This window comes from Cydia fagiglandana, chromosome 19 (assembly GCF_963556715.1).
Source record: "Cydia fagiglandana chromosome 19, ilCydFagi1.1, whole genome shotgun sequence".
NCBI classification, from domain to species: domain Eukaryota; kingdom Metazoa; phylum Arthropoda; class Insecta; order Lepidoptera; family Tortricidae; genus Cydia; species Cydia fagiglandana.
Genome location: NC_085950.1, coordinates 8897216 through 8923307, shown reverse-complemented (window position 1 = coordinate 8923307; position 26092 = coordinate 8897216). Strand labels below are relative to the sequence as shown.

At 36.9% G+C, this 26092-nt stretch overlaps 1 protein-coding gene across 3 annotated transcripts in view; it reads right to left on the bottom strand.

Moving 5' to 3' along the window:
• The window catches only part of LOC134673733 (protein DEK), a 40568-nt gene that overhangs the window by 11963 nt on the left and 2513 nt on the right, over positions 1 to 26092 (bottom strand). For all 3 annotated transcript variants that reach the window (XR_010099507.1, XM_063531744.1, XM_063531745.1), the window contains exons 3-7: positions 22827 to 22930; positions 21760 to 21858; positions 5392 to 5498; positions 688 to 823; positions 88 to 216 (exon numbers count right to left, since the gene is read on the bottom strand). Coding sequence is in view for 2 of the 3 variants with exons in the window: in XM_063531744.1 (XP_063387814.1) it covers positions 88 to 216; positions 688 to 823; positions 5392 to 5498; positions 21760 to 21858; positions 22827 to 22930 (575 nt within the window). In the remaining variant the exon portion in view is untranslated. The remainder of the gene's footprint in view (positions 1 to 87; positions 217 to 687; positions 824 to 5391; positions 5499 to 21759; positions 21859 to 22826; positions 22931 to 26092) is intronic.

Below are 26092 nucleotides of genomic sequence, written 5' to 3'. Positions count from 1 at the left end.
TATGTCATCTCGAATGAGTTGTCACATAGAGTTGAACTTATTGTCTGGCAGACTTAGACCACTGAAAGTTGAGAGGTTAAGACTTACCCCGTATAGGAACTGGTGCAGAATCTTCTGATCCTGGGTCTTGAAGCGCGACAGTGAGATCTCGACGTTGCTGATGTGGCCGAGCGGGATGCCCTTGCCCGCCGGCAGCGGCACGGGCGGTTCCGTGGGCTAAACATACAAATACAAGGTTGAAACTTGAATCACCAACCTGAATAGAGTTAGACCAGGATATTTTGACAGCACAGACTGTGCGAGTGATATTTATAAGTACGTCATGATTTCATAGAATTTTGACGTTTAAAATAACACTGGCACAGTCTGAGCTGTCAAAATCGCTGCAGGCTTATCTTGGTCTTACTCTAGATTCTTGAAAAAGTAGGAGAAGTCGAACTAGAGATTCGTATCTCCTTTTGATTAAGGGAGCAACGTCATTAAACAATTATTGGCAGCATTACAAATAGAGCAATACATTAACTTGTGTCAAATCTGTAACTAGTGCGAGTGGGACACCATTCTCTGATTTGATCCTCTCTTTCGGACTATTTTCTCTGGTCTCCTAGGGATTTCTCTCTAAGCATCTTACTAATTGACATTGTCAATTCACTCCAATAAAAAAAACAAATGTATGCAAAATCTTACCTCTTTCTTGGGCTTAGGTTTGGGCGCCTCCTCTTCCTCCTCCTCCTCTTCTTCCTCCTCCTCTCCCTCTTCGTCGCCTTCCTCCTCGTCGCCCTCATCGTCGCCATCTTTGGCTTTCTTTGCTGGTTTCTTTACCCTGATGAATAAGAAATATTTTTACCATGCTTGCTCATTAAAGGTGTTAATGTAACGTTAAAATAAATCGAGCAGGTGGCGTAGCACGGTAGCGTTTTTATCCCTTGTCACCATACCTGTCACGTTCTAACAATTATGTAAGTGCGAAAGGGACGCGCATAGTGATAGTCGATAAAAATGGAACCGTGCTGCGCCCGCAGGCCTCGGATCACACCAAGGACCAAGGCCATGGTTCGATACATACAAATGTACGGAGAGTCAAGTGTAAAAATATGAGTGCATATACACTTAGGTGCAAAACTGTCCCAATAGTAGCATCTTAGTAGAATGTGGAGAAGTGGATGTCGATCGAGGAGAGGGGCACATGATTAATACATACCAGTACTATTTAAAATTTCCTACAAATCAGCCTTACATACGATATACTTAGAATTTACGGTTATTTTGTAATTTAGAATCGAAAAGTAGAAAAAAACACATTTTTATTTTTTCGAATATTTCTAGTTCCTCTTATGGAAACTCCAAATAGGGAACCATACATAATTAAGAAATTCTGCCTCTATAAAATCATCATGCAATTGCTTTAATGGGGCATATTTTTCAAGTTACTTTTAGGTGGCTTATAGTTCGGTGCAAAAGTGTACCATTAAAAACAGCCATAGAAAGTGTTTGTTAGTTCAATGTTCAAGACGACTTTTACTCTGCCATAACTACAAAACTATGTTTGTGATTTAAACAGTTGATACCTTATTTTATAGAGGCTGAATTTCTTAATTATGTATGGTTCCCTATTTGGAGTTTCCATAAGAGGAACTAGAAATATTCGAAAAAATAAAAATGTGTTTTTTTCTACTTTTCGATTCTAAATTACAAAATAACCGTAAATTCTAAGTATATCATATGTAAGGCTGATTTGTAGGAAATTTTAAATAGTACTGGTATGTATTAATCATGTGCCCCTCTCCTCGATCGACATCCACTTCTCCACATTCTACTAAGATGCTACTATTGGGACAGTTTTGCACCTAAGTGTAACTTACTCAAAAATATGTCCCATGGTTCTTAATTCGCTGACATAAGAGCTATGGGACATATTTTTATGTACAGTCAGCAGCAGAAGTCGCTATACACTCCAGGTGCTCAAAGAGAGGTCAATGTTTAAACTGTCAAAAAGTTGTTGACTGTCATGGTAGCATTTACTTGTGAGCGCTCAACATGTCACAAATATCTTAACAGTCGCTATTCATAAATTTATACACTTACAACAAATCATTGATACCTTAGCTGTCAAAAAACCACTGGTATCTAAGCGGTCAACGTGTCAAATATATCTGAACCAAGGCCTGTTCACTTCCTAAGAAAGTTATGTCCCCAAATAATTGCGCATGTGTGCGCCTTAAGCTTCTATGTGTGCGTTGGCCTCCGGGAAAAAGTTGCGAGTAATAAAAATAAAAACATTTTTCTACAGCAACATTGCTCCCAACTCTGATTTAAATTATCACGAATTTTATACAATATTAATCATAAAACGGGACTTAAAACGCTTAAAACTTAATTACATGCGATTAAGTTTTATAATGAATATTTGCTTCTAACTGTCTTTATCAATGTTCATAAAATATATGGAGGGTAGGTACGTCTACCCACCATAATAAAAAATATATTTGTCAATGACTCTGTCCAACTGCTGTGGTTAAAGTTCATAACGAAAATTTTATTTATTAACTCTTTAAATAATACATACAACGTGTACCGCTACGTACCACTTAAGACTGTAAGTCTGTACCTACATGGATTACAGCAATGCACATAGATAATGTGCTAAATGCGGAGCAACGGCTGTTGAAGCAGCCAGAGTGAAATTTACAACTTTAGTGGGTTCAGAAGGAACCGAGTCATAACGCATCTGGAAAGCGTATTAATTAACCGTGAAGAAATGTATGAATACAAGTTGGAAATCTGTGTAAAATGCCGTGTGTAAAGTGTAGTGTATCTGTGTGTAAAGTTTAATAGGTAGGCATGCCTAATGTTATTTGTATAAAAGGTACTGAAAACTTTGTGAATGCGCTTTATTAATGTCTATTTTTTTATTAAGTTGCCAGTTGCCAGTTTTCAGTGTATATTTTTATATGTAAAACATTTTTTAATAAATAATATATATAATGTTATAAACATAAACATGCCTTTTATTTAAATCAATTGATAATACCACAAACAAGGGGTAATATTTGCATCTTGCATATATTTCGTGATATGAAGATAACAAATATGTTTATCAACAGAATTACTACCTACCAATACCCGCCAGGCTAAACAGGTTGTCAACTTTAGTTCCATTGGTACACAAAGACGGCGCCACTAGTATAAACGTATAAACGGTTGGGGACATTTTTTTGTATGGAGTTACCGTTCTTCTCCTAGTGAGTATTATATTCTTTGATCTGAACAATATGGAAAAATCGACGTTTAAAGCATACATGCATGGTCGTATATTGAATGAATAATAGCTGTGCTAATTTCAGGTAAAGCGTTTTGACAATCATCGAAAGCAGTACAGTCTTGTCATCACATACATCTATCTCACGTTTTGCCCTTCAACCATTGACAGGGGCCTGTCAGTCAACTTACTGCAAACTATTTCTTTTATTGAATAGAATCATCAAAACGAATGAGTGACACATAGCGAAAGCTAACTGAAGCCGAATTTAGAGCCAATTGTCAAGGCACGTTGTGGTCTTGTTACTAAGGCGTTTGCTTTTCAAAGCAGAGACCGCGGGTTCAAATCTCAGTCGGACGCACCCTAGAGATTACAGCTTTTTTTTTTTGGGTTTCATTTCTATTATTAATTTGTAGTTTTATATTAATTTCGCATACATTTATATGTTTTTTGGAGGTATGTCACATGTAGCGTATGTACGACTTTCTAACAGGACGTTGTAGGTTTGAAACCGCAGTGGGCGTTCCTTAGATTACTCCTGTGCGGAATGCCATTTGATGTTTACTGCTAGGTTATACTAACAATAAGTTCAAAGATATACAGTACATATCAGAACGAAAGGCCAAGAAAGAGACCCATTAATGTTTAGGTCATACTGAACCACTTTTACTATGGGACCAACCCCGAAAACGCGGAAAAATAATTGGAAGTTTCATACATTTTGCTGGTCTGATGTTGAAATTTTCTAAGGGAGAGTAAATTTTTTTCCGGGGTTTCGGGGTTCGTCCCATAGTAAAAGTTGCTCAGTATGACCTAAACATTAATGGGTCTCTTTCTTGGCCTTTTGTTCCGATAGATACTGTATATACCTCCGTATACTCTATCCTCTCTGCTAAGTTGTAAAAACAAAATTCGTCATTCCTATGGTCAACAGTTAGCATATTACGTAGGTATATGCATGGCAGTGATGGTTTTATTGCATGGGTACATCTATAGAAGAGGAGGCACCCTTCTTCCGGATCATGAGTCCAACCAACAAAATACAGAGAGGAGTCATAGTTGGATATGCTTAACACCTTTACTGCCCGTGCTCCTCACGTGGGGCTACGGCTAGCCTCTATTACAAAGCCATAAGGTTTACATGTCAGATTGGGACAGTGAACGTGTTAAGTTTCAATTTTATTATTTTTCCTTCGTTCTTTGATCGATTCGGAGCATCGTATTTTAGTACTATAGTATATTTTAGTATTTTTAGTACAATAACCGGGCTGAATAAATATATTATTAACATATAATATGCTCTACGGTTTGGAAGAATGGCGGCCTATGACAGTTAAAATAAAAAACCGATCATTATCGTAGAACCTACTTATTTATTGTCTTAGTTTGACACTTGATGATAAAATACTTCTTTAAGAAAGGAGGTGTCAATTTGTAGTTGCTACAGTATTTTTTTAAATTTAAACTGATAAAATGTTGATGCTTAGTTACCATTGAAATAATAACTGCCTAGCAACTGGTGGCACCCTGGCTGCTGACGTACTTGATTGATTGGCAGTGCGTGTAGGGATTAATGACAGCAGCTTGAATTTGAGTGCTTAGTTACCACTGGCTTTCTAACCGTTATTGTCATTGTGATTAAATAAGGGTGTAGGTGTTAAAGAAAAACTCAGAAGTTAAGATATATGTGACGAACTGAAAGCCTACGCTAAAATGACAACTTAGATGTCCTTATTTTTGTGACGATTGAAGTGTATATGTTTTCTTGGACACCTTGCCCGCTCAGGTATATCTGCTGCTGACTGTATGATGTGTGCACTGTGCACTAATATTTTTACTGTATCTATATTCCACCCAGGTGTGAAGTGCATAAGAGCCGATATTGCCTACTCCAAGAGTTTTTGTAAGTGAAATCTACAAATAAATCTGTATATAATTTATAGTAAAAAAAAAAGTTCTTTGAAATATTTATCCAATGGTGGTATTATGATTGAAATTGTTCAGGAGTTATGGAGCTAAGGAGGTAGCTATACAAACTAATTGGGTTGTTAGTGTTCTTAGCTTCACAATTGGTGATATCTAAAAAAACATAAAACTATACATGCTTAGATAAAATTAAATAATAGACTTACTTTTCTTTGGGCTTCTTCTCGTCCTCGTCTCCCTCCTCGTCGCCCTCCTCTCCCTCCTCGTCCTCCTCCTCCTCGTCCTCCTCATCCTCGTCTTCTTCTTCTGTATCCTGTAGTCATTATAAATATATTAAATTAAGTCCAATCACAGACATTATTGTTATGTGTGCAAGTATTAAAATTCTCGAATCTGTTAACCCCTTACTAAAAAATATTTGTTGAAATTTTAATTTTAATAGCTGTCAATAGAGTTAAATATCATATCCGCCATATATGGCTTCATATGCGGTAAGGGGTTAAATCCGGTTACTTAAAAGCTGTGGGGATAAAGATCTATCTGGTAGACCCTGAAAGATGAATAAATATTATAGAGACATTATTACACAAATTGACTAAGGGCCGGTTGCACCAAACTGTTACGAACGTTAAAGAGTTCGCTAAATTTTTATGTATGGAAAGTTTCATAGTAAAGCGCCGGGGCGCGCCGGCTGACGATGATCAGTCTGTCAAATGTGGTTGGTGCAACTGGCACTAAGTCTCACGGTAAGCTAAAGAAGGCTCGTGTTGTGGGTACCCAGACAACGATATATGTAATATACAAATACTCAAATACGAAGAAAACATCCATGACTCAGGAACAAATATCTGTGCTCATCACACAAATACATAAATGCCTTTACCGGGATTTGAACCCAGGACCATCGGCATCACTGGCAGGATCACTAACCACTAGGCCAGAGGCCAGACCGGTCATCAAATGGAATGAGAACTGAAAGATTAAAGATATATGTGGTATTATCTATGAAAAGGGACCTTATTGTCGATGGCGCTTACGACTATAACTTCGATGAATAAAATACGTAGTAGGTTTAAATTGAACATTCTGGCTCATTTCGGTTCGCTCGGTCCCAATTTAGCAATTAAGTTTCTGTGAATACTGGAACATTCAATTTTCTTGTCTATCCATTGTGGAGGTCAATTCTGTACCTCCAGTGTAAAAGGGTTAAACTCAAAATATTAAATTTTGCAGTATGGCCGAAAAACGTTTCCAATCGTGTTTTCTCTGCATTGTTTCTAAAAAAATTAGGTTTTTGTTTTTGGTTTAGACAGTTTAAGTCATGAATTATAATTTGTCATTTAAATTAACCTGACTTATGTGAAAGTAACGGAAATATTGGCTTTCAAAAACAACTTATATCCCTTTTCACAAAAATAATGTGTGAAAAGGTTAAACTGCACTTTCTCTATTGTTGCTAAAATCTTTTTGAACTTTTGTATTGTGTAAAGGAACCATTTTGCGAACTAAATATTGTTTTTATTTAGATTGATGGTAAAAAAAAACAAAACAAAAAGAATAATATTAATGTAATTAAAGAGTGACTTAATATATTTAATTTATTTGTTGAAATTGTGAATGGTTACTGAACCATTCACAATTTCAACAGAGTAATGTTGTACTGTTGTAATGTTGTACTGTACTTAGTAGTGTTGTACTGACAACAGGGCAGTTGTACTTGTTTTTCTTAGTTCCCCATCTATGTTTTTTTTGTTTTTGTTGCACAATTATTTCATATCAGCCTTTTAGATGTCTTTTATTCTACAGGACTTTCTTTTTGATATTTGACTTCCACCGTTTTGCACAACATTAACCAACTAAAAAAAATTATATGGAAAGGAATCTAAGTGCACATTAACCATAATCGTTAACTCAATTTAGCGAAACTAGATGGTAAAAACGGTCAAAGTAAATTATTTATACCCCTTTACACATCATGACGTCCTATAAATTGTTTGTGAAAAATAAAAAAAACTTAAGTTTTACCGTCATTCACGTACTAGGCTAGGTAGTTGAAATAGATGTAAGTGAATTTTGATTTCTTTACACCGAATGTTTCTTGAAATGTAGTTTATTCACTAAGATTAAACTTTACTTTAACCATCGTTCCCCAACTAACATTAGGCGCTAAATTTAAGGGTTAGAAGAGATTTTTATAAGCGCCTATTTACTCTTTAGGTGTTGTTAGTACTCTAAAAATAGGAGTTATAGCCGGCTATAACCCCGTTTTAACCCCGGATTGGGCACAAATTTTATCACCATAAGATTTATAACAGTGCTACAGTAGGGTTAGCGGATAAAAAAAGAGACATAAGAGCGGTATAGTGGAGCTACAATAGTGTTAATTAATTCTTTAGGAGCTATATGGGTTGCATATAGGTGACTACAAACTGTTGTAGTAGAAGAGCGCTAAAGTAGTGCTGTAATAGCGTTGATTAACTTAGGATTTAAAAGGGTGCCAAATAAGCGAATACTAACTGTTTGGGTAGTAGTGTAGAGCTATATAGATGATACTTTCAGCTTTAGATGGTATATTAGCATTTAAAGTCAATATTTGTTACACTCAAGAAGGTAATTGCACATTTTTTCCTTAGCCCTGACTGCTTTGATTGCAGATGTTTCCATTTTGTATTATTATTTGTAAGCTTGCACTGTGACAGCTTGAAGTGAAATGTAATGGCGGATAAATAAAAGCAAATAATTATTTTAGTTCACTGATGCCGGTGTTATCTGCGGATTTATGATGTCGAAATTAATTACACTGTCAATAACTATATGTATTACTAACAAAATTTTAAAGGGCCTCTGATCCTTTGCATATTTATCTGAATATAATATTTTTTAAATTGTGGTCCACCGTATTTAATTTTCGCAAAATTACACAATATAGGTGAAGTCCGGTTTTAAATACAACAATACTAACATTATGTCTATATTGAGTAAAAGTATCGATTTTTATTAAGTATTTACGTTCTAATTAACAGTTTTTGTTTTGCTTATTGATTCATCGGTCATATTAACATGGCGCTATAGGCTTAGGTTGTAAGTAAGACTCTAATAACACTAGAAGATGTACTAAGGTATTGAATAACGGCCGTCTGCGACTACATGATCTATAAAAGTGACTCATAACTTCTCTTTTCGACTGTAAGTGAGACAAGGGAGTTAAGAAGCGATTGCGAGTAATGGAGCTATACAACAATTTTTATCGCCTGTTTAGAACCTTAAGTGAAAATTGCAGCTGCTTATTACTCATATAGATGTTAAGGTGGTAGAATTCACTTTGAGCTATAACACTAGCTGCTTAAGATCCATTATAGCGGCCAAAACGGCTACTGTGGATCTTAAAGCCTCTTATGGACCTCTTAAAGACCTTGATGTCACTAGAGCCTGTAAGCTTAGAGTATATAGCTATTCTACAGCCGTTATATGTCTTTAGGTGATAAAATAAGTGCTAAGTGTCGCCTAATTGTTTGTTGGGTCGTAACACGATTCTTAAGTACCAATTTTTTCACCGAGATTATATAAAAATAAATCGTTTTGAACATAATGGTTAAGATTTTTGGCAAACTTTAACCCTTTTGCACAATCGATATCTCAGCAATTAGAAGTCGTAGGGCCGTGGGTGTCAGCCCAAAAGGTGTAATTTCATGAAATAAACCTTGTACTGGCAAAATTTGTAATTTGGACAAACTCGAGTTTAACCCTTTTACACTGGAGGCACAGAATTTATGTTATGTAAGGCTGATGAACTGATCAGTCATCGAGTTTAAAGGTCCCTTTTTATTGTTTTTTTTAATAACTCGTAAACGGTAGCCTGTAGCAAAAAATGTTCTGATACATAAGTAATCTACATACAATTTTCTACATTAAACATTCTATAAACTTTTTCGCTACCTTCAATATTTAAGGGAGAAAGTAAATTATACTCAATACATAAATAAATATTATAGGACATTTTAACAGAAATTGACTACTAAATATTCCTGCAAGGAGTAATAAGGTCTGTTTAATAAATAACATTTTAGCCTTTTTGTGAATTCATTTGAATTATTGAACTGCTTAATTTAATTAAATTATTTATATCAGAAATTAAATTTCCGTAATATATTAGTAGCTTATTATTACTCTTAACCTATGTTAGTGACTACCTATGTTATGTACTTTATTTAGATTTAATAGACATGTAGGCTACTCCAGTACTCTCAGAAAGCGCCATCTATCCTGTCTGCTACAGTGGCTAGGAGACTGTTGGCGCTGCCGCGTACGCGCCGCACCAGCGGCGCCACCCGCTTGCGCATGATGGCGTGGAAGCCGTCGGTGCGCGTCTCCGCGAACATACCGCTAGCGCTGCAATAGCGCGGCAGCCCCAACAGCATCCTAAAAGCGTTATTATATTGGACGCGTAGGGCGCTGTAAGTTTTTTGAGTAAAGTTGATCCATAGGCCGCAGGTGGAAAATGACTGGCAGTACGCTTTAAAAAGGGTGATTTTATTGCTAGTGCACCTTGCGAACCTACGAATCAACATATTACTTCTTACTGTCAGCACCCTACGCTCCCTTTCCCATCTACGTCATCTTTTAGCGATGCGGTTACCCAGTGTCCCAAGTACTTAAATTCTCTTACTACTTTAAGAGGAGTGCCATTCAGTCTCACTGGAGGTAACATTTGGTCGTTTAATTGGACTATTCTTCCTCTGAAAACTAGCAGCTCGATTTTAGAGACATTGTACTTGAGACCCGGGGCCTCCGCATACCGCTCACAAACACCTACTAGCGTTCTAAGGGCGTCGATCGATGGGCTTAGCAACACCATGTCGTCCGCGTAACTGATGTTATTTACGAACGTTCCATCTATTGAACATCCGACCATAGTGTTGCTAAGCTCCTCGATCAGCCGATTGACATATAGGCTGAAGAGTCTGGGCGACGCAAGCCCCCCCTGCCTGACCCCGCAATCCAACCTATACTCATCGGATAGCGAACCCGCCCACTTAACGACATTGGTTTGGTGGCCGTACCAAAACCTGAACAATTCCACCAATTCCCCGGGTAAAGACGTCTCCTCGTACAGTTTTTGCCAAAGTCTGTTATAGGACACCAGATCGAAGGCTTTCGAGAGATCAAGAAAACACGCCAAAACTGGTTTTTTCCTGTCTGAGTAGTATCGGACAGTGTGCTTAAGACAAAGGACTGCCGTCTCGGTGGATAAGCCCGGCCGAAATCCAAATTGTGCGTCATAAAGCACCGTGTGTTTTTCCAACTGTTTGTCAAGCACACTGTCCAACACCTTTGCTACAATCGTAGCCAACGAAATGGGCCTATAATTTTTAATGTCCGAGGTGTCTCCTGTACGGTTTTTAATAATTGGTACTACCACGGTTCGGTTCTCATCATGTCGCTCGGTATATAAGTATGGCTGACACAGAAGCTGAAGAACATGGCGAGTACTCTAGGTAAGTGTACCCCTGCATGCTGCAGGTGCTCAATGCTAAGGGAGTGGTGTCCTGGCGACTTCCCTCGCGTCATGTTCTTCACCACCGATGCCACCTCCTTAGCTGTAATTCTCACCAGAGGCCCCGAAGGCACACACCTCGTTGGAGGTGGGCCCCCGCAGGGCCCCAAGGGAGACTCAACCTTGAAATGCTTCTGAAACAAATCAGCTATCTCCTTAGGCTCGCTAACACCCTCTACACTCACAGGGAGGCCCGCCCTCGGTCTCAATTTATTAATTTGCTTCCAGAAATTTTTAAAGTCATTAATCAAATAAATTTTTAATGTCATTACTAAAAAAATATAGATGTTGGTTCCATTGTACTCAATACTTTTAAAATGTATACAGGGTTACTTTTTTACCGGTACAATAAATTTTACCACATCATTGGTATCGATAATAGATCACATTGCACAAATAAAAAAGATTTTGTTTTTTATTTCGCATCAATTAATTTATCCTTCACCAATTTAGTAACTTCTGGTTGCACTAATTACAAGGTGTCAACGGTATGAAATCGCGCGCGGTATGACGTAAACAAACAGTTGCCAGTTCGTGCGTTTGCTAATTGATGCGTAAGGCATCCACATTTTCTAGTACTTTAGCGGATAAGTTCGGGCATTGGTATTTTTGTTTTTTTGTTCCCAAATAGTAGTAACAAAGAATGCTGGTATTTTTTATTTTTGGCAACAATTACGTATGTTGATTTATTGTACTGGTAAAAAAGTAACCCTGTATAATTATTTGATTGCCTACATGTACCCTACCTTATTCTTACAGGGTCAACTTGGGAATAACTCCTTACTCCTCCAAAGGTCACTCTCTTTATCCAAATTTTAATTGGCAATTTTAGAAATAAAATTGATAGTATAAAACTTGTCGAAGTCAGGGGTGCGAAATCTTGACTTCGGTCAAACTCGGCTCCGCTTGGCTTAGAATTGCTCCGAGCAATTATTAGGGTTGGCAGTTGGCACAACTTGACTTCCTTTTGCGTGCACAACCACAGATAAGATAATCACTTGATTTTTGACAACCCTAAATAGACCAGCGGTGGAACAAAAATGGGTTTTGATAACATTAAAGTTTTTTCTTTTTTGATATGTTATTGTAAGCATGTTAAATAACATTCATGTAAAAAGTTAGAAAATTTTAGGTGGAGCGTTCGGCCATATTTAAATTTTTAATTTTTGCTAAATAACTATGTAAATATAAAATTAAAGTTACAAAAAACTTTAACATATTCAATAACACTTTAATTTATTCACACTATTCGGTTTTTAGAAATCTGGAACAGCTGCTTTCTGGTGAACGTAAAAACAGGAATTATTATGAAAATACAGAATTAGAGTAGCTGATATTGCAAAATTACGATATTATCTATCAACTTAGTATACATGTAAAAAGTTAGAAATGTAGACAATGTGCTTGTCTAGATATTGATTTCTCGTTAAGCAGTATAGCCAATATTGAATTAAAGTTTGTAGAGTTAATATTACACGGTCATAATAAAGATCTTACTTCTCACACAAAAGATTAGAAATATAAAATCACGGCGACACTAAATACTGATACGTAAGTATGCATTCCGAGCTTATATTAAGTTACATTTCAAACGCGCGGCGTTTGCGCGCGCCGCGCTGTGCGCCGTGGCAGGAGGCAGCGATCGACGGTCGCGGGCTAGCGGTTAGCGCGGTGCCCTTAAAAATACGCAAAGCGTTTATAAAATTATTATCAATGGTAAATAGTTATTTTACACAGTACACTAATGGAAACTTACCTTCCCTTATTTATTTCTATATGTACTAGGGATTGCCCGCGGTTTCGTTTACGTAGAATTCGTTATCGTGTTAAGTACAGAAATAATAGATACATTTGAAAATTATTTTAGGTGCATTGTCATACAGATAACTACCCTTGTTAAAGTATTCTTCAAATTCAATACACAGGTGTCATTTCAATATAATTTTGCGTAATTTGGCGCTTTTAGGTTATAAATGACTAGCGACATATATTTTTTAAGAGCGATCATCTCCGATAATATTTACTTTATCATAAAATCAATTTCAAACTGACGTTATTCAATATTTATCATTTTAAAGTCAATATTACCAACCAACTGATCCAATTTACCTACGGTAACAACTCAAAATTTGCATCAAATTAAATGCCACTTTTCTTATCCGTTACGAACAATCAAGAGGGCCTTTACGAGCTGATGTGGTGAAAATTTTATTTAACCTTCGTCCCTTGAAACCTTCACTACGCTCAAGGTTCAACTTTACGAACCACTAACTACGCTCGTGGTTCAATTTTAGAATGTTTGAATTTGTGAATGCCTCGAACAGCCAAACTGTGGAATGAACTGTCCGATACGACCTTCAAACCTTCAAAGACCCCCATCTTAAAGGTCGGCAACGCGCTTGCAACCCTTCTGGTGTTGCGGGTGTCCATGGGCGGCGGTAATCGCTAACCACCAGATGATCCGTCTGCTCGTTTGCCTCCTATTTAATAAAAAAAAATGTTTCGCTTGTTTGGGTATCAATATTAGCACGAGCGGTTAATCAACAACTTTTCCCCTTGTAAAACAAATAAATAAGGTAGATGAGGTGCAGGCATATGAGGCCCGGCGGGTAACAAGGCCCAGCATTCAAAAATAGCAGTTGCTCCCTATTATTCCCAATTATTCTGAATTTGTACTTGTTGCTAAGAAGGCCCACTGTCAGTGCAGGTAAAAAGGTCTAGTCCCGGGCCTTATTGAACGTATGAGATGAAATATTAGATTAAAATATTTTAAGATAATTTTCAATATTTTTAATCTCTTATTAATAAGGTCGATTTGAAGAAACTTCTATGAAATTATGACTTATAAATAACACTTGCACTGCGTGGGCTGTCAAAATTGCTGCAGACTTTTCTTGGTCTAACTCTAATAATTTTTCACTTGCTTTATTGACCTAAAGACGTTTTAAAGAATCAAAAAGTCTAATAACATTGAGGCACTTATACTTTTTAAAGGCAGTAACTAATTACAAGTGACTTTTTTTTGTTAATACATAGGTAGGTATTTACGATCATCATCATATATTTAAGAGTATGACTCTTATCGGTGGAGCAAATTCCATGTTTGGCGGTCCTCCGCCTTCTCTTTGACAGCCCGATACGACACGACTTTGATCTTTTCCTTTATTTGATCCATGTACGCTCTCCTTGGTCTTCCCCTCTTCCTGTTTGCTTCAACTTTCCCTTCTATGATATTTTTGATAAATTCGTCGTGTCGTATCAGGTGCCCAAGCATCCTTCCTCTTCTATTGTCTATAGTTCTTAACAAACTCCTCCTCTCTCCTACTACATAGGCCACACTGAATGTTTTGCACTACTGGCCACTGGTAAACATTTAAATTATGAATTGTATATTTAAAAAAAATACAGGCTTTTGATTATGGAATGTGACAAATGTTGGCGACAAATCGATCGTCTTTTGTTTTTAATGGCTTGTCAAAGTAAGTCAGTGCGTTGAACGTGGCTTTAACGCGAAAATATTTTTAGAGCTATGATTTTGTTATGATTTTAAAAGTTCGCTTACTCCGCAAGAGTGTAGTGCTTGCCTTCAAAATGCTTTTGGGATTGAAGCACCACATCTGAGCATCGTGAGGCGTTGGTATGGTGAATTTAGTAGAGACAGTATTATTCTAGATAATGATTTTCGTGAAGGTCGACCGTCCACGGCGATCATTCAAGGAAACGTGGCTACTGTGAGACGACTCATTGAAGAAAACCCACGAATCACCTATGACGAAATTTGAGGACAATTAGGGATAGGTATGAGACAAATACAAAAGATTTTACAAGAATATTTAAAAGTCGGGAAGCCTTGTTGTCTTTGGATTCCTCACGAATTAACTTCAGTCCAAAAACAGGTACTTTTTGACTGGTGCCGAGAAATGCTGCGTAAGTACAAGCAAGAAAGTTCAAATGCTGTATATAACATCGTTAGAGGAGATGAAATCTGGATTTACTGCTACGATCCGGAAAAGAGGCATTAGTCCAGTCAATGGGTCTTTCGAAGGTGACAGGAGGCCCATAGAAGTTCAACAAGCCAAAAGCGTTGCCAAACATTTTGATCGTCTGTTTTTTTTAAACGCGACTTTTTTGTACCGTACTTTTAAATAATAAAAGAACGTTAAATACTGAGTAGTACACTACCATTTGTGTGCCCGCAGTCATTGAAAAAGACCGCGAGAGACGACCGAGAAGCCGCATCCTCCTGCGTCATAATAATGCGTCCACCGATACCGCAATAAAGGCAAAAACATTTTTTAATTACGAAAACGTGGAAAATGTCTCTTATACGGATTATAATCCAGACATTGCACCCTGTGACTTCTATCTATTTCCCAAAATTAAGGATTTAATTTGGGGTTTGACATTTAAGACCCCGGATAAGGCAGTTACTACGTTTCATCACCACGTCGAAAACATGCAGTCAAGTGATTGGGCCTCATGCTTCCAAAAATGGTCTGAGCGAGTGAATATGTGCATAGAATGTAAAGGGAAACATTTTGAGAAGCAATAAATGTATTATTATGGTTATAAATGATTTTATTCAAAAGTTACGCAAAACTTTCAGTGCGGCCCTCGTATGCGTAAAACCTCTTCGTTAGTTTTCTTTTCTTTTACGATAGAATTGCGAAAAATAGATATTTTTCAACGAGTGACGAATTTTAAAACACGATCAAAGGGAGTGTTTTAACGTGCTTATTATAGCACCGGTCGTAATGTAGCACCAGATGTACTGTAAAAATTATGTTATAAAGATAATACTTACTGTTACGAATAAATATTTTTACTGTAAAAAAATATCCCACCAAACACATTTTCATGTAAATTTTGTTGCTAAGACGAAACCATAAGACTCGCACTGTCAAAAAGTTGTCAGATCTCTTGTCGAGCCAAGCTTCAAACTCTACAAGCCCTAACTTCACTAACTCTACACCTTAGTCAAAATATGTGGCTTGGCTGTTTCGCTACCGCCACATGGGCATAAGGTGAAAAATTTATTAAATTCATTATTTTTAGGGTTCCGTACCTCAAAAGGAAAAATACTGAACCCTTATAGGATCACTCGTGTGTCTGGCTGTCCGTCTGTCACAGCCTATTTGCTCCGCAACTACTGCACCAATAAGTTGAAATTTGGTATACACATGTAAGTCTCTAGCCCAAGGACATACACGTAAAGTAAATAATAGAAATTCAAATAAAGGGGTCACTTTTGAGATGAATGATAAATAGAAGAAAAAAAAATATATCTTGTTATAATTAATATAAGAGAATTTTGTTAGAATTTTAATTAGTATAAGATAGATATGTATATTGTCATGTTATTTTCTCGAACTCCCCATCGGCATACAAACCTCCTCAAGGTTTTGCCCACGATGGGTCTTGTAATAATAATGTACTTTATTTAGCTTATTGTTCAATAAATTAAAAAAAAATATATATATATATATATATCAAACGAAGGGGCTCATTGTAAGAATCTCAGATATATTTTTTCATAATTTTAAAATAAATAGTTTAGAAGTTATTTAAGAAAATACGCAAAAAATGACCATTCCCCCCTCCCCCCTTATCTACGAAACTACTGGGTCTAAAATTATGAAAAAAATACACATATTAGCTCTCTTCCTATAGATGACAGGAAAACCTATTAGAAATGTGCAGTCAAGCGTGAGTCGGACTTAAGTACCTAGTTTTCCGATACCTACGGGTTTTTTAAAGACTACTCACTTTTCTCTTAAAAAAATATATTGTTAAAAATTGTGTAATGTACAGAACCCTTGGAACGCGAGTGCGACTCGCATTTGGGCGGTTTTTGTATTATACTTACATACAATAGTTCTTGTAGAAACGAAACGGCCAAGCCACACACTTTTGGTGTAGAGCTAGTAAAGTTAGAGGGCTTGTAGAGTTAGAAGCTTGGCAAGAGATCTGATAACTTTTTGACAGTGCGAGCCTTATGGTTTCGTTTGGGCAACATTGTACATCAAAATGTTTTTGATGGGATTTCACTTCTTTTTGTAAGTTGTTTATGACAATCTTCCATCCCCTAATTTAAAGGGTTGGGGTGATTTACTATTAAAAATCCTGAAATAAGTATCTGGAGGCATCTGTTACACAATGTACTTCTTACTGATTCCCCATATAACCCTTCACCCCGTAAGGGTAAACTTTGGGGTTGAAATCTGCCTTCACCCCGTAAGGGTAAACTTTGAGGTTGAAATCTATTCTATATCCTTCCCCATGACAATACCTATCTACATACCAAATTTCAACTAAATCGGTTCAGCGATTATTGATTTCCCATACAAAATTAAACCCCATCTTCATCCCCTTAGGGATAAATTTTTTTTGAATTTATTTGTTGTTTGTGTACTAAAACTATCTTACATACCAAATTTCAGCTTCTTAGAGGACTTCAGGAAGTACCCGGTATTGATGATCATCAAGTGAGTGAGTCAGTGACGAAATCGAAGTTTTTAGATATGAATAAAATCTAAAGTATAAGAGCTATGCAATTGATATGCTTAATAAGTCCGAGAACTTTGTTTATCTGGTATAATCCAACCCCAAGTTATGAGGGTTCCAAAAAACGACGAAGCGCTTCGAGAAAAGGTAGATAGTGCCCTTGCGCTTTTCTCGTCTTGGCGGGGGCACTGCCGTGCCCCCAGATGTTAAAAGATGAGTCTACTGTAACTAATAAAGATTTATGTTTAGTTACCTACTATTTTCGCGTAAACTAGACAATTTTTATATCTTTAGTTATTAAGACCCAAAATAATTATTTTCACTTATTATAAATAAATCCTCCTGTTATGAAGTATCAAATATTGTTATTTGTATATGTATAAGTCTTAAGTTAAAAACAATAAAATCTGTTATTACCTACTGTCAAAATGATTATTTTTTGCGGGATTAAGTAATACACTGGTAGTGTTCAATAAGGCCCATAATAGGACTTTTATAAAAGGTATATTTTCCAAGAGTATCGTAATATTTTTATAACTATTTTGGTATAATGAAGAAACTTAAATAAATGAGAAACCTATTTGAGTGAGTTTTTCATACTTCATATCCTGTTTATTAAAAAAAAACCATTTTAATTTAAGGTGGGCTGTATATAGGCATATACGGCCCACACGGAATATACAATAAGGTAAGTGAGGCCACTTACGTTATTGTATATTCAGGATGTATACCGTGTAATATTGATCAGTTGGTTTATAATATACATATTATGATATTGACGTTGAATAGGACAGGACATGACAATAGGAACCAGAAATAGGTATAGTTGGTCAAACCAATTTGTCAGTAAATAAAAACAAAAAACTATATTCATCCTTTTCTTTTGGGTGCTAGTACTAGTGTAAGTCAAAGATAGTATGATGATTCTCCCTGTCTATGTTTGAAATGAGACAGTCCTTTGACAAACTATGTATAGTAAAAAATAGTTGTGAATATCTTGTACATTTTTATTACAATATTAGTCAAGATAATGAAATATAGCTGGTCAAGCAAATCTTGTCACTACAAAAAGGCGCGAAATTCAAATTTTCTATGGAACGATATCCCTTCGCGCCTACATTTTTCAAATTTGCCGCCTCTTTCTACTGACAAGATCTGATTGACCAGCTGTAGGTATTTTTACTTAATAAGATATTTTAATTTCACGTAATGTCCGCATCTAATTTATATATGTATGTGCACGGTAAACAAACAAATGAATGATAAGAAAAGACAGACAGTGTTACTGAGCGGGAGGTGGGGCGAGGGGCGAAGTATAGGTAGGCTATGATAGGCTCTCGAGCGCCGCGCCGGCGACTGACGGACCAGCGCGGCGTATGTATGAATTTCGCGCCTTTTTAACTAGATTTTACTATTACAATGCAAGCTACACACAGAAATTTCTTACTTTCCATAATATGGCTGCGTATATTATTTTATAGTAATAGACTTATTTTTACAGACTCTAATTCAATATTAGATCTTATAGGACAAAAAACGTATATTAATTCTAAAGCATATATCTTATTCTTCTAGCTTTTTAGCTTGCCTATTAACTTATAAATTTAGATATGTTGTTGTGGATTTATTAAACTTTAATTCAATATCGACAAAATAATAAGCTAATTGTAGTTTGACAAAGAAGCACGTTAAAAAAATTTCTAATAATTTTACATTATAAAGCGTCATACATATTATAAACAATGGAACTTAAACATTGCACTTTAATTCAATATTAAAAAATCATTACTAAAAATATATAAATACCTAATTTATATCTAACGCTCGTTCTAACTTTTCATCATATATAGCATATATGCTTAAAAATATGTCCTATATCAGATAAGTATCACTTTTTCAACTTTAGAATTATCAAAACTTTTAGTGCAAAAATCCGGTCCCACTATTGAGCTATAAATAGCCGAAACAGATAGTGCCATATATTAGAAAGAGACAGCATCATTCGACCCTGAACCGCTGTCAAACTTCGTTTTTGTAGGAAGTTTCCTTTATGTACGGTAGTACTATTAATTATTCTGTGTCGAAGTCTGCGTGCGCCTGTTCATACTTTATACGCTGCTAGCGGGAGGCCGAGCGCGCACGCAGGCGCATGCGCAGGCGCCGGTCACGCGCACGCACGCGCTACTCAACTCCCTGCTCAACTCGCAGCCACAGTGCGATTTTGTGATTGCGATGGGGCGAGTGACAAATTGACAATGGAATGCAAGAGGATATTAGAAAGAGAGATGCCTAAGAATACCATGCCATAATGAATACCTGTGTTTTAGCTGTATATTGTGTTATTGCTTTATAGTGTTAATGCATTATGATGTTAATGTGTTCCAATTTGTGCCGCTTTGGCATTAGCTATAAGGTGCAATTTGTTTTGTTGTAATAATAATAATAAATAAATATGTCAGTGTCTCACGGAAGTTTTGTTATAAAAGGGACCCACTTCCAGCTGACCTACAAACTTTATATTTGGTGGCAAATGTATATAGAGGAAAAAATCTGAGCAAGTGAAGGTCAATGACAATGTAATGGGAACTCTTGGGTTTGCTAATTTAATTTAAATAAGCACCACTAGCACAAACTGAGCGCTTAGCCCAAAACACGACAATATCGTTACCTGCCTCTATCACTCTTTCATATTTGAACAAATAACAAAATTTAAATTTTCGCGTATCGAGGTAGGCTCTCTGTAAACAAACAGCCTTTATGAATAAATGTCATAGACGTAATAGTGAAAAACTGTTAACAGTACATCAGGTGCTACATTACGACATCCGGATATAATAAGCACATTGGGTGATGATAATAATAACAAACTAGATAACTACGTCAAAAATTTAAAGGGCCATATGTACTGTAAAACGTAATGTATCGTAATACATAGTACATTACTATATAGGCCTGGAAACGAAGGGTTGTAGGCCATGTAGATATACACCGAAAACACCGTTTCTCGCCGATATTTGTATAGTGCGTTTCTCAAACTTGCAATGAAATATCTATAAGCTACGGTGAGGTGACCAAAATTGAGAAAAAATTGTCTAAAAATTTAATTTAGAAAGGAGCAAGTACCAGGGCCTCATGAGTTACGAGGTATCGTTGACCAACCCGCCGGGCCCCAGCGGCCGGGGCGCGTACGAGTAATCGTGGGCCGCGGCTGCTGTTAGAAACAAAAGAAGGTTGCTTTTGCTTTTTTTTTTGCATTATGGTACGGAACCCTTCGTACGCGAGTCCGACTCGCACTTGCCTGGTGTTTTCTTTAACCTTGGCCATAGTCCCATTTGTATGGGATCTACTACCGCCGTGCGAATGTATGAACGACTAGTTTTTCAATGTATTTGAAATAGGTATTTGAGTATTTATGGGTATGAAAAAGTAAAACGATTATTTCAAAATGAATTCCTTGTCCTTGGTTTATACGAAAATGATACCAAACTTGACCTGACAGCTACAGGTAGGTAGAAACAGACCGCATTGTACCGCCGGAATCGCATTTCCCCTCTCCCTTTTTGGGTGGAAGCAAAGAGTTAATATCCTTAAGACATTAAACATATCAATAAAGTATGATCCAAGGAACAATCGTGCCAAGCGGCATCGCCTGGGATAAAACGGCCAACTCAGTGCACTTCTCCATTTACATTTTCCCTTAAATATTTTTTTAAATATTGATCCTAACAAAAAAGTATATAGAATATTTAATGTAGTAAATTTTATGTAGATTACTTATGTATAAGATTTTTTTGTACAAGCCACCATTTACGAGTTATTTACAAAAAATATTAACAATTGATTTACTTTCTCCTTTAAATATTGATCCTAGTGAAAAACTGTATACAATATTTAATAAAGAAAACTTTATGTAGATTACTTATGTAAAATATTTTTATAATATAAATATTAACAATTCAAAATATTAATAATTAACTTTCTCCCTTAAATATTTTTTTTTAAATATTGATCCTAGCGAAAAAGTGTATAGAATATTTAACGTAGAGAATTTTATGTAGATTACTTATGTATAAGAACATTTTTTGCTACAGGCCACGGTTTACGAGTTATTTATAAAAAACTATAAAAAGGGACCTTTGAACCCGATTTGTTTTCAAACACAACATGACTGATCAGTTCATCAGCGTCACATAACATAAATTGACCTGCGCAGTGGATAGACAGCTAAATTTAATGTTCCAGTATTCACAAAATCTTGATTGCTAAATTGGGACCGAGCGAACCGAAATGGGCCAGAATGTCCAATTTCAACCTACTACGTATTTTATTCATCGAAGTCTTTGTCGTAAGCGCCATCGACAATAAGGTCCCTTTTCATAGATAATACCACATATCATCATCATATCAGCCAGAGGACGTCCACTGCTGGACATAGGCCTCCGGGGCAGAGTGCCACAACACAATGACCGGTCTTGGACCTAAAAAGATATATGAATGCATATATTTAAATCCATACCTCTTTCTTAGCCTTCTTCTTGGGTGGCGGTTTTTTAGTGCTCTTGTTTTCTTTCACGTCATCCTTTTCATCGTCATCGTGTGTTTCACCATTCTCTTCCTGCGATACAAATTCTATCGTCAACTCTACAGAGACTTATCCCTTATTCATAAACGTCTACGAAAGTTGACAAGCCGATAATAACCATTTGTCTTTTTCAGACGTATTGGTATGATGGAAAGGGACAAACGATTATTGTCAACTTTAGCAGACGTTCATGAATAAGAGGGTCAGACTACAGAGCCATATCAAAAATATGAAAGGAGTCACTCACATTTCTTTAAGTTGAACATTACTCGAGATATTAGCTGACAAGCAAGCATTTTTTAGCATTAGAAAGAACTTGCAAGAAGGTAAGCGATCTTGACATGTCTTTTAATTGAAAAACGCTTTTTAAAAATCAAAAACTATTACTTATGAAAGCAGAAGAATATAAATTATCGTATTAGATTCATAATTGTTACATATTTGCCGTAAATTATTATTAAAATGTGTTTTTCAATTAAAAGACGCATCAAGATTGTTTACCTTATTTCTAATGCTAAAAAAAACGAACTATAGATAGGTTAGCCAAAGCGAATGCTCTCGTTATAGAGAAATTTACGACTTACAAAAACGGTGACCGGCCAGTTTTAAAACATATTGAGTAAGGTGGGAAAGAGAGTGCAACATTCAATTCGGAGTTCGAGGCAATTCGAGGGTTTAAGTTCAAACCCCGGCTCGTACCAATGAATTTTTCGGAACTTATGTGTGATATATCATGTGGTATTTACCAGTTGCTTTTCGGTGAAGGAAAACATAGTGAGGAAACCGGACTAATCCCAGTAAGGTCTAGTTTCCCCTCTGGGTTGAAAGGTCAGATAGCAGTCGCTTTCGTAAAAACTAGTGTCTACGCCAATTATCGGATAGTTGCCAAGCGGACCCCAGGCTCCCATGAGCCGTGGCAATAAGCGGGAACAAAGGCTAGAAAGAAGTAAGCTATAAACGTATACGTGTCTATGAAATAAATAAATAAAATATTATAATACCTTTTTTACATCGCCCTCTGCTTTCGCGTCTCTCTTCTCGTCTTTGGAGTCATCTCCGCCCGCGTCATCCTCCTTCCCATTGGCCGTTGTGCTTTTGGCGTCGCCTGTACCGAAGGAAAACGTTATAAAGACAGATGTCAATACCCTACATTAGGGATAATCCACTAATTACGTGACACGAATTTCTAGGTTTTTTGACCCCTCTCCCTAGTCACACTTGGTCACATTTTGCAAATCCCTCCCCACCTGGTGTGACGTCACATTTTAAGCAATTTTGTTTTCAATGAAATCGGCAATACTAACTCGGCATTATTTTTTAATAAAAAAATATTTTTGATAAAAGAAATATTAGTAATTTTATAACACAAAACCAAGTAGGAACGAAAATTACCTACTTCCAAAACCTCATTATTTAAATGTACAGCGAATAAAAAAATATAAATTAATTTTCGGTTACTGATGAATAAGTGATGCTGATGAAGTTAAAATGACGTCACAATGTTTGTGACTCCCCCCTCCCCCATGTCACAACATGTCACATTTTCTTGACCCCTTCCCACCCCCTAAATGTGTGACGTAATTAATGAAGCGCGGTTGTACGGAGCGGGTGAGCGCGTTAAAGATAACTGTGCAAATTTTCGTTAAGGGTCCGTCACACAGGCGCGTATTCCGGGCGTAGCGTGAACGTTTTATATGAAAAGCAGCGCCCCCGCTCACGCGCCGCCCGCAATACGCGCCTGTGTGACGGAGCCTTTAGGAGTCATATTGAGACAGCCTACCAACCATATCAATGTCCATAATAAACAACTTACGATATTTTCAAAACGTTTAACAGGATTCGCGTATTTGTCCTAGTTCAGTTTTAGTATTTACCCTAGCTTGTTCGATAATTTTTGTAAGCCGTACATATCGATTAAAACCGAGGAACCTCAGGCATTATGGTAGAATATCTAAACCTAGTGAATGATGAGGTGACGGGCGAGAGAGGTAAGAAAATGACATGCTGCGTCGAGCCCAAATGAATGGGATAAGGGCAAGCGAATGATGATGATCTAACTAAACCTAAGAACAAAGTGTCCCAATTTTTTTTTAAATTGACATCACGTCTACATTTAGAACTAACGAAATAATAGAGCTATCTATGTAAAATAGAAACCGATCGGCATATTAAATAACCTCATAAATATTCTTCTCAAACGGACCTTGAATTTAAGTCATAAAACGAAACCGGTAGTACTTCGCGCACTAGTAACCTAGTGGTTGGAAACGAGATTCGTATCCAGGGCTATAACCGCGAAAATCGAAGTTCGCAAATTGCGGGATTTTCCTCTGTCACTCTAATTACGCCTTCGTTGGAGTAAAAGAGAAAGATCCTCGCAATTTGCGAATTTCGATTTTCGCGGTTATAGCCCAGTTCGGGGCCTACTTTTCGATAATGATTCTTCTATTAACAACTGTCAATAGTGTATTAGCAGCGGTTGGCAACCAGCGGCCCGGGCCCGCGCACCTCTCGTTTGCGGCCCGCGAGCCTCCCTGGCTATTTTGTATGTGATATTGACAAACGCCAATGTCTGCTAAAGTCAAAAATATTACCAAAGTGGGGCCCGAGACAACTTCGGTAACTAATACTATGTGGCCCTTGGCTGCTAAAAGGTTGCCGACCGCTGGCCTAGATCATAAAGGTGCGCCCAGATTGAACGCGCACAGCGCTCTGCCCGCACGCTGCAGATATGTAAGTACTTTACTCCGATATGCGCGCGAACGGTGTGTTCCTTTCGCAAATGGTTCGCGAATTAGCCCGGCTACACACGTGCCGTTACGATCGTAACGATTTGTCATACACACGGCAGATAAAACTGCGCAGTTCGGACTGCACAGTTTTATCGCTACGATTTATCGTTACGTGTGTAGCCGGGGTTATGTGCAGGCGTATACGCCACATCTGGACAGTGGACACACATCATGACGTCAGTTGCATGACAGCACGTCTAGTTGGTACACCTTGTGCAAATCATTTCTTCATGTGCAGGTACACCTTGTGCAAATCATTTCTTCATATAGCCTCTTTTCTAGATCTCACTGGGCGAGTGAATCAGGTAGGTACCCCATCTTCCATCCCCTTATTATTTTACTGTACGAAAGAGACGGAAGATGATATCTCGCGGTCGACAAGATAGGCATCAGATCGAACATGTTTACAGTACTCGTATTATGTAAAAGTATTGTGTTTGTATACTATCTCATGTAACTTATCTCTGTGCGTACTCTTATCGTACCTTAGATTAATTTTGTTGCAAAATTATTGAGTAATTGATATGGTGCTACTGATTCTAATTGACATTTTGGTCAGTTACAGGCTGATCTCATGTATGATGAAATGAAATAGAGTCAGACCAAGAATAGTCTGCAGCAGATTAGTTAGCCCACGCAGTGAAAGTGTTATTTTAAACGCGAAACTTCTATGAAATTATGACGTGTAAATGACACTTGCCCTGCGTGGGCTATCAAATCCGCTGCAGACTATTTTTGATCCGATTTTTATTCACGGTGACAGAGTCCATTTTTGGGAAAAAATTTAATTTTGGTACAAGCTTTTATTGCTGAGTGTAAGTTTTTTTGTGTAATGGTACGGAACCCTTCGTGCGAGTCCAACTCGCACTTGGCCGGTTTTTTATGTTTTTTTAAGACATGCTTTTTTTATAAGTTTTTCAGGCTTTCATTTCATTTCATTTCATTTATTTTGTTGTAAAGTCATGTACATAAGTAAATCCAGATGTTATATTTTTTTTACACGACTGCCCAAAGAGTGTAGGTAGTGTTTTCAGCGTTCATGTTTCAATGTCTGTAAGCTTTTTCATACTTTAAACTAAAAACTAACACTTCCCATTTTGCACTTGGTTAAAACTTTTTTTTCAAACTAGGTACTCTAGGTAGTAACAATTATTTTTAATGAGGTGTAAAGTGTTTCAAGTATAATGATAGTATGAGTAATGATGATCAATTTCATGACGCAAATGATGATAATGAGAGGACCGACATTCTCTGATGATGACTTTCAAAAATGTTATCCCTTAGAACAAACACAAACATAATGAGTATAGGGTGATTTTCATTTGTCTTACTAGTGAAAATCCAGTCCAATTTTGTATAAGACAGAGACGTCAGTTATAAAAAAAAATATACTGCTTCCGGCCTGACTTCAACCCAGAATGAACTCTCAACTCACAAATAGGGAGTTGTGAGTTCAAATCTCATCTGAGGCAGTG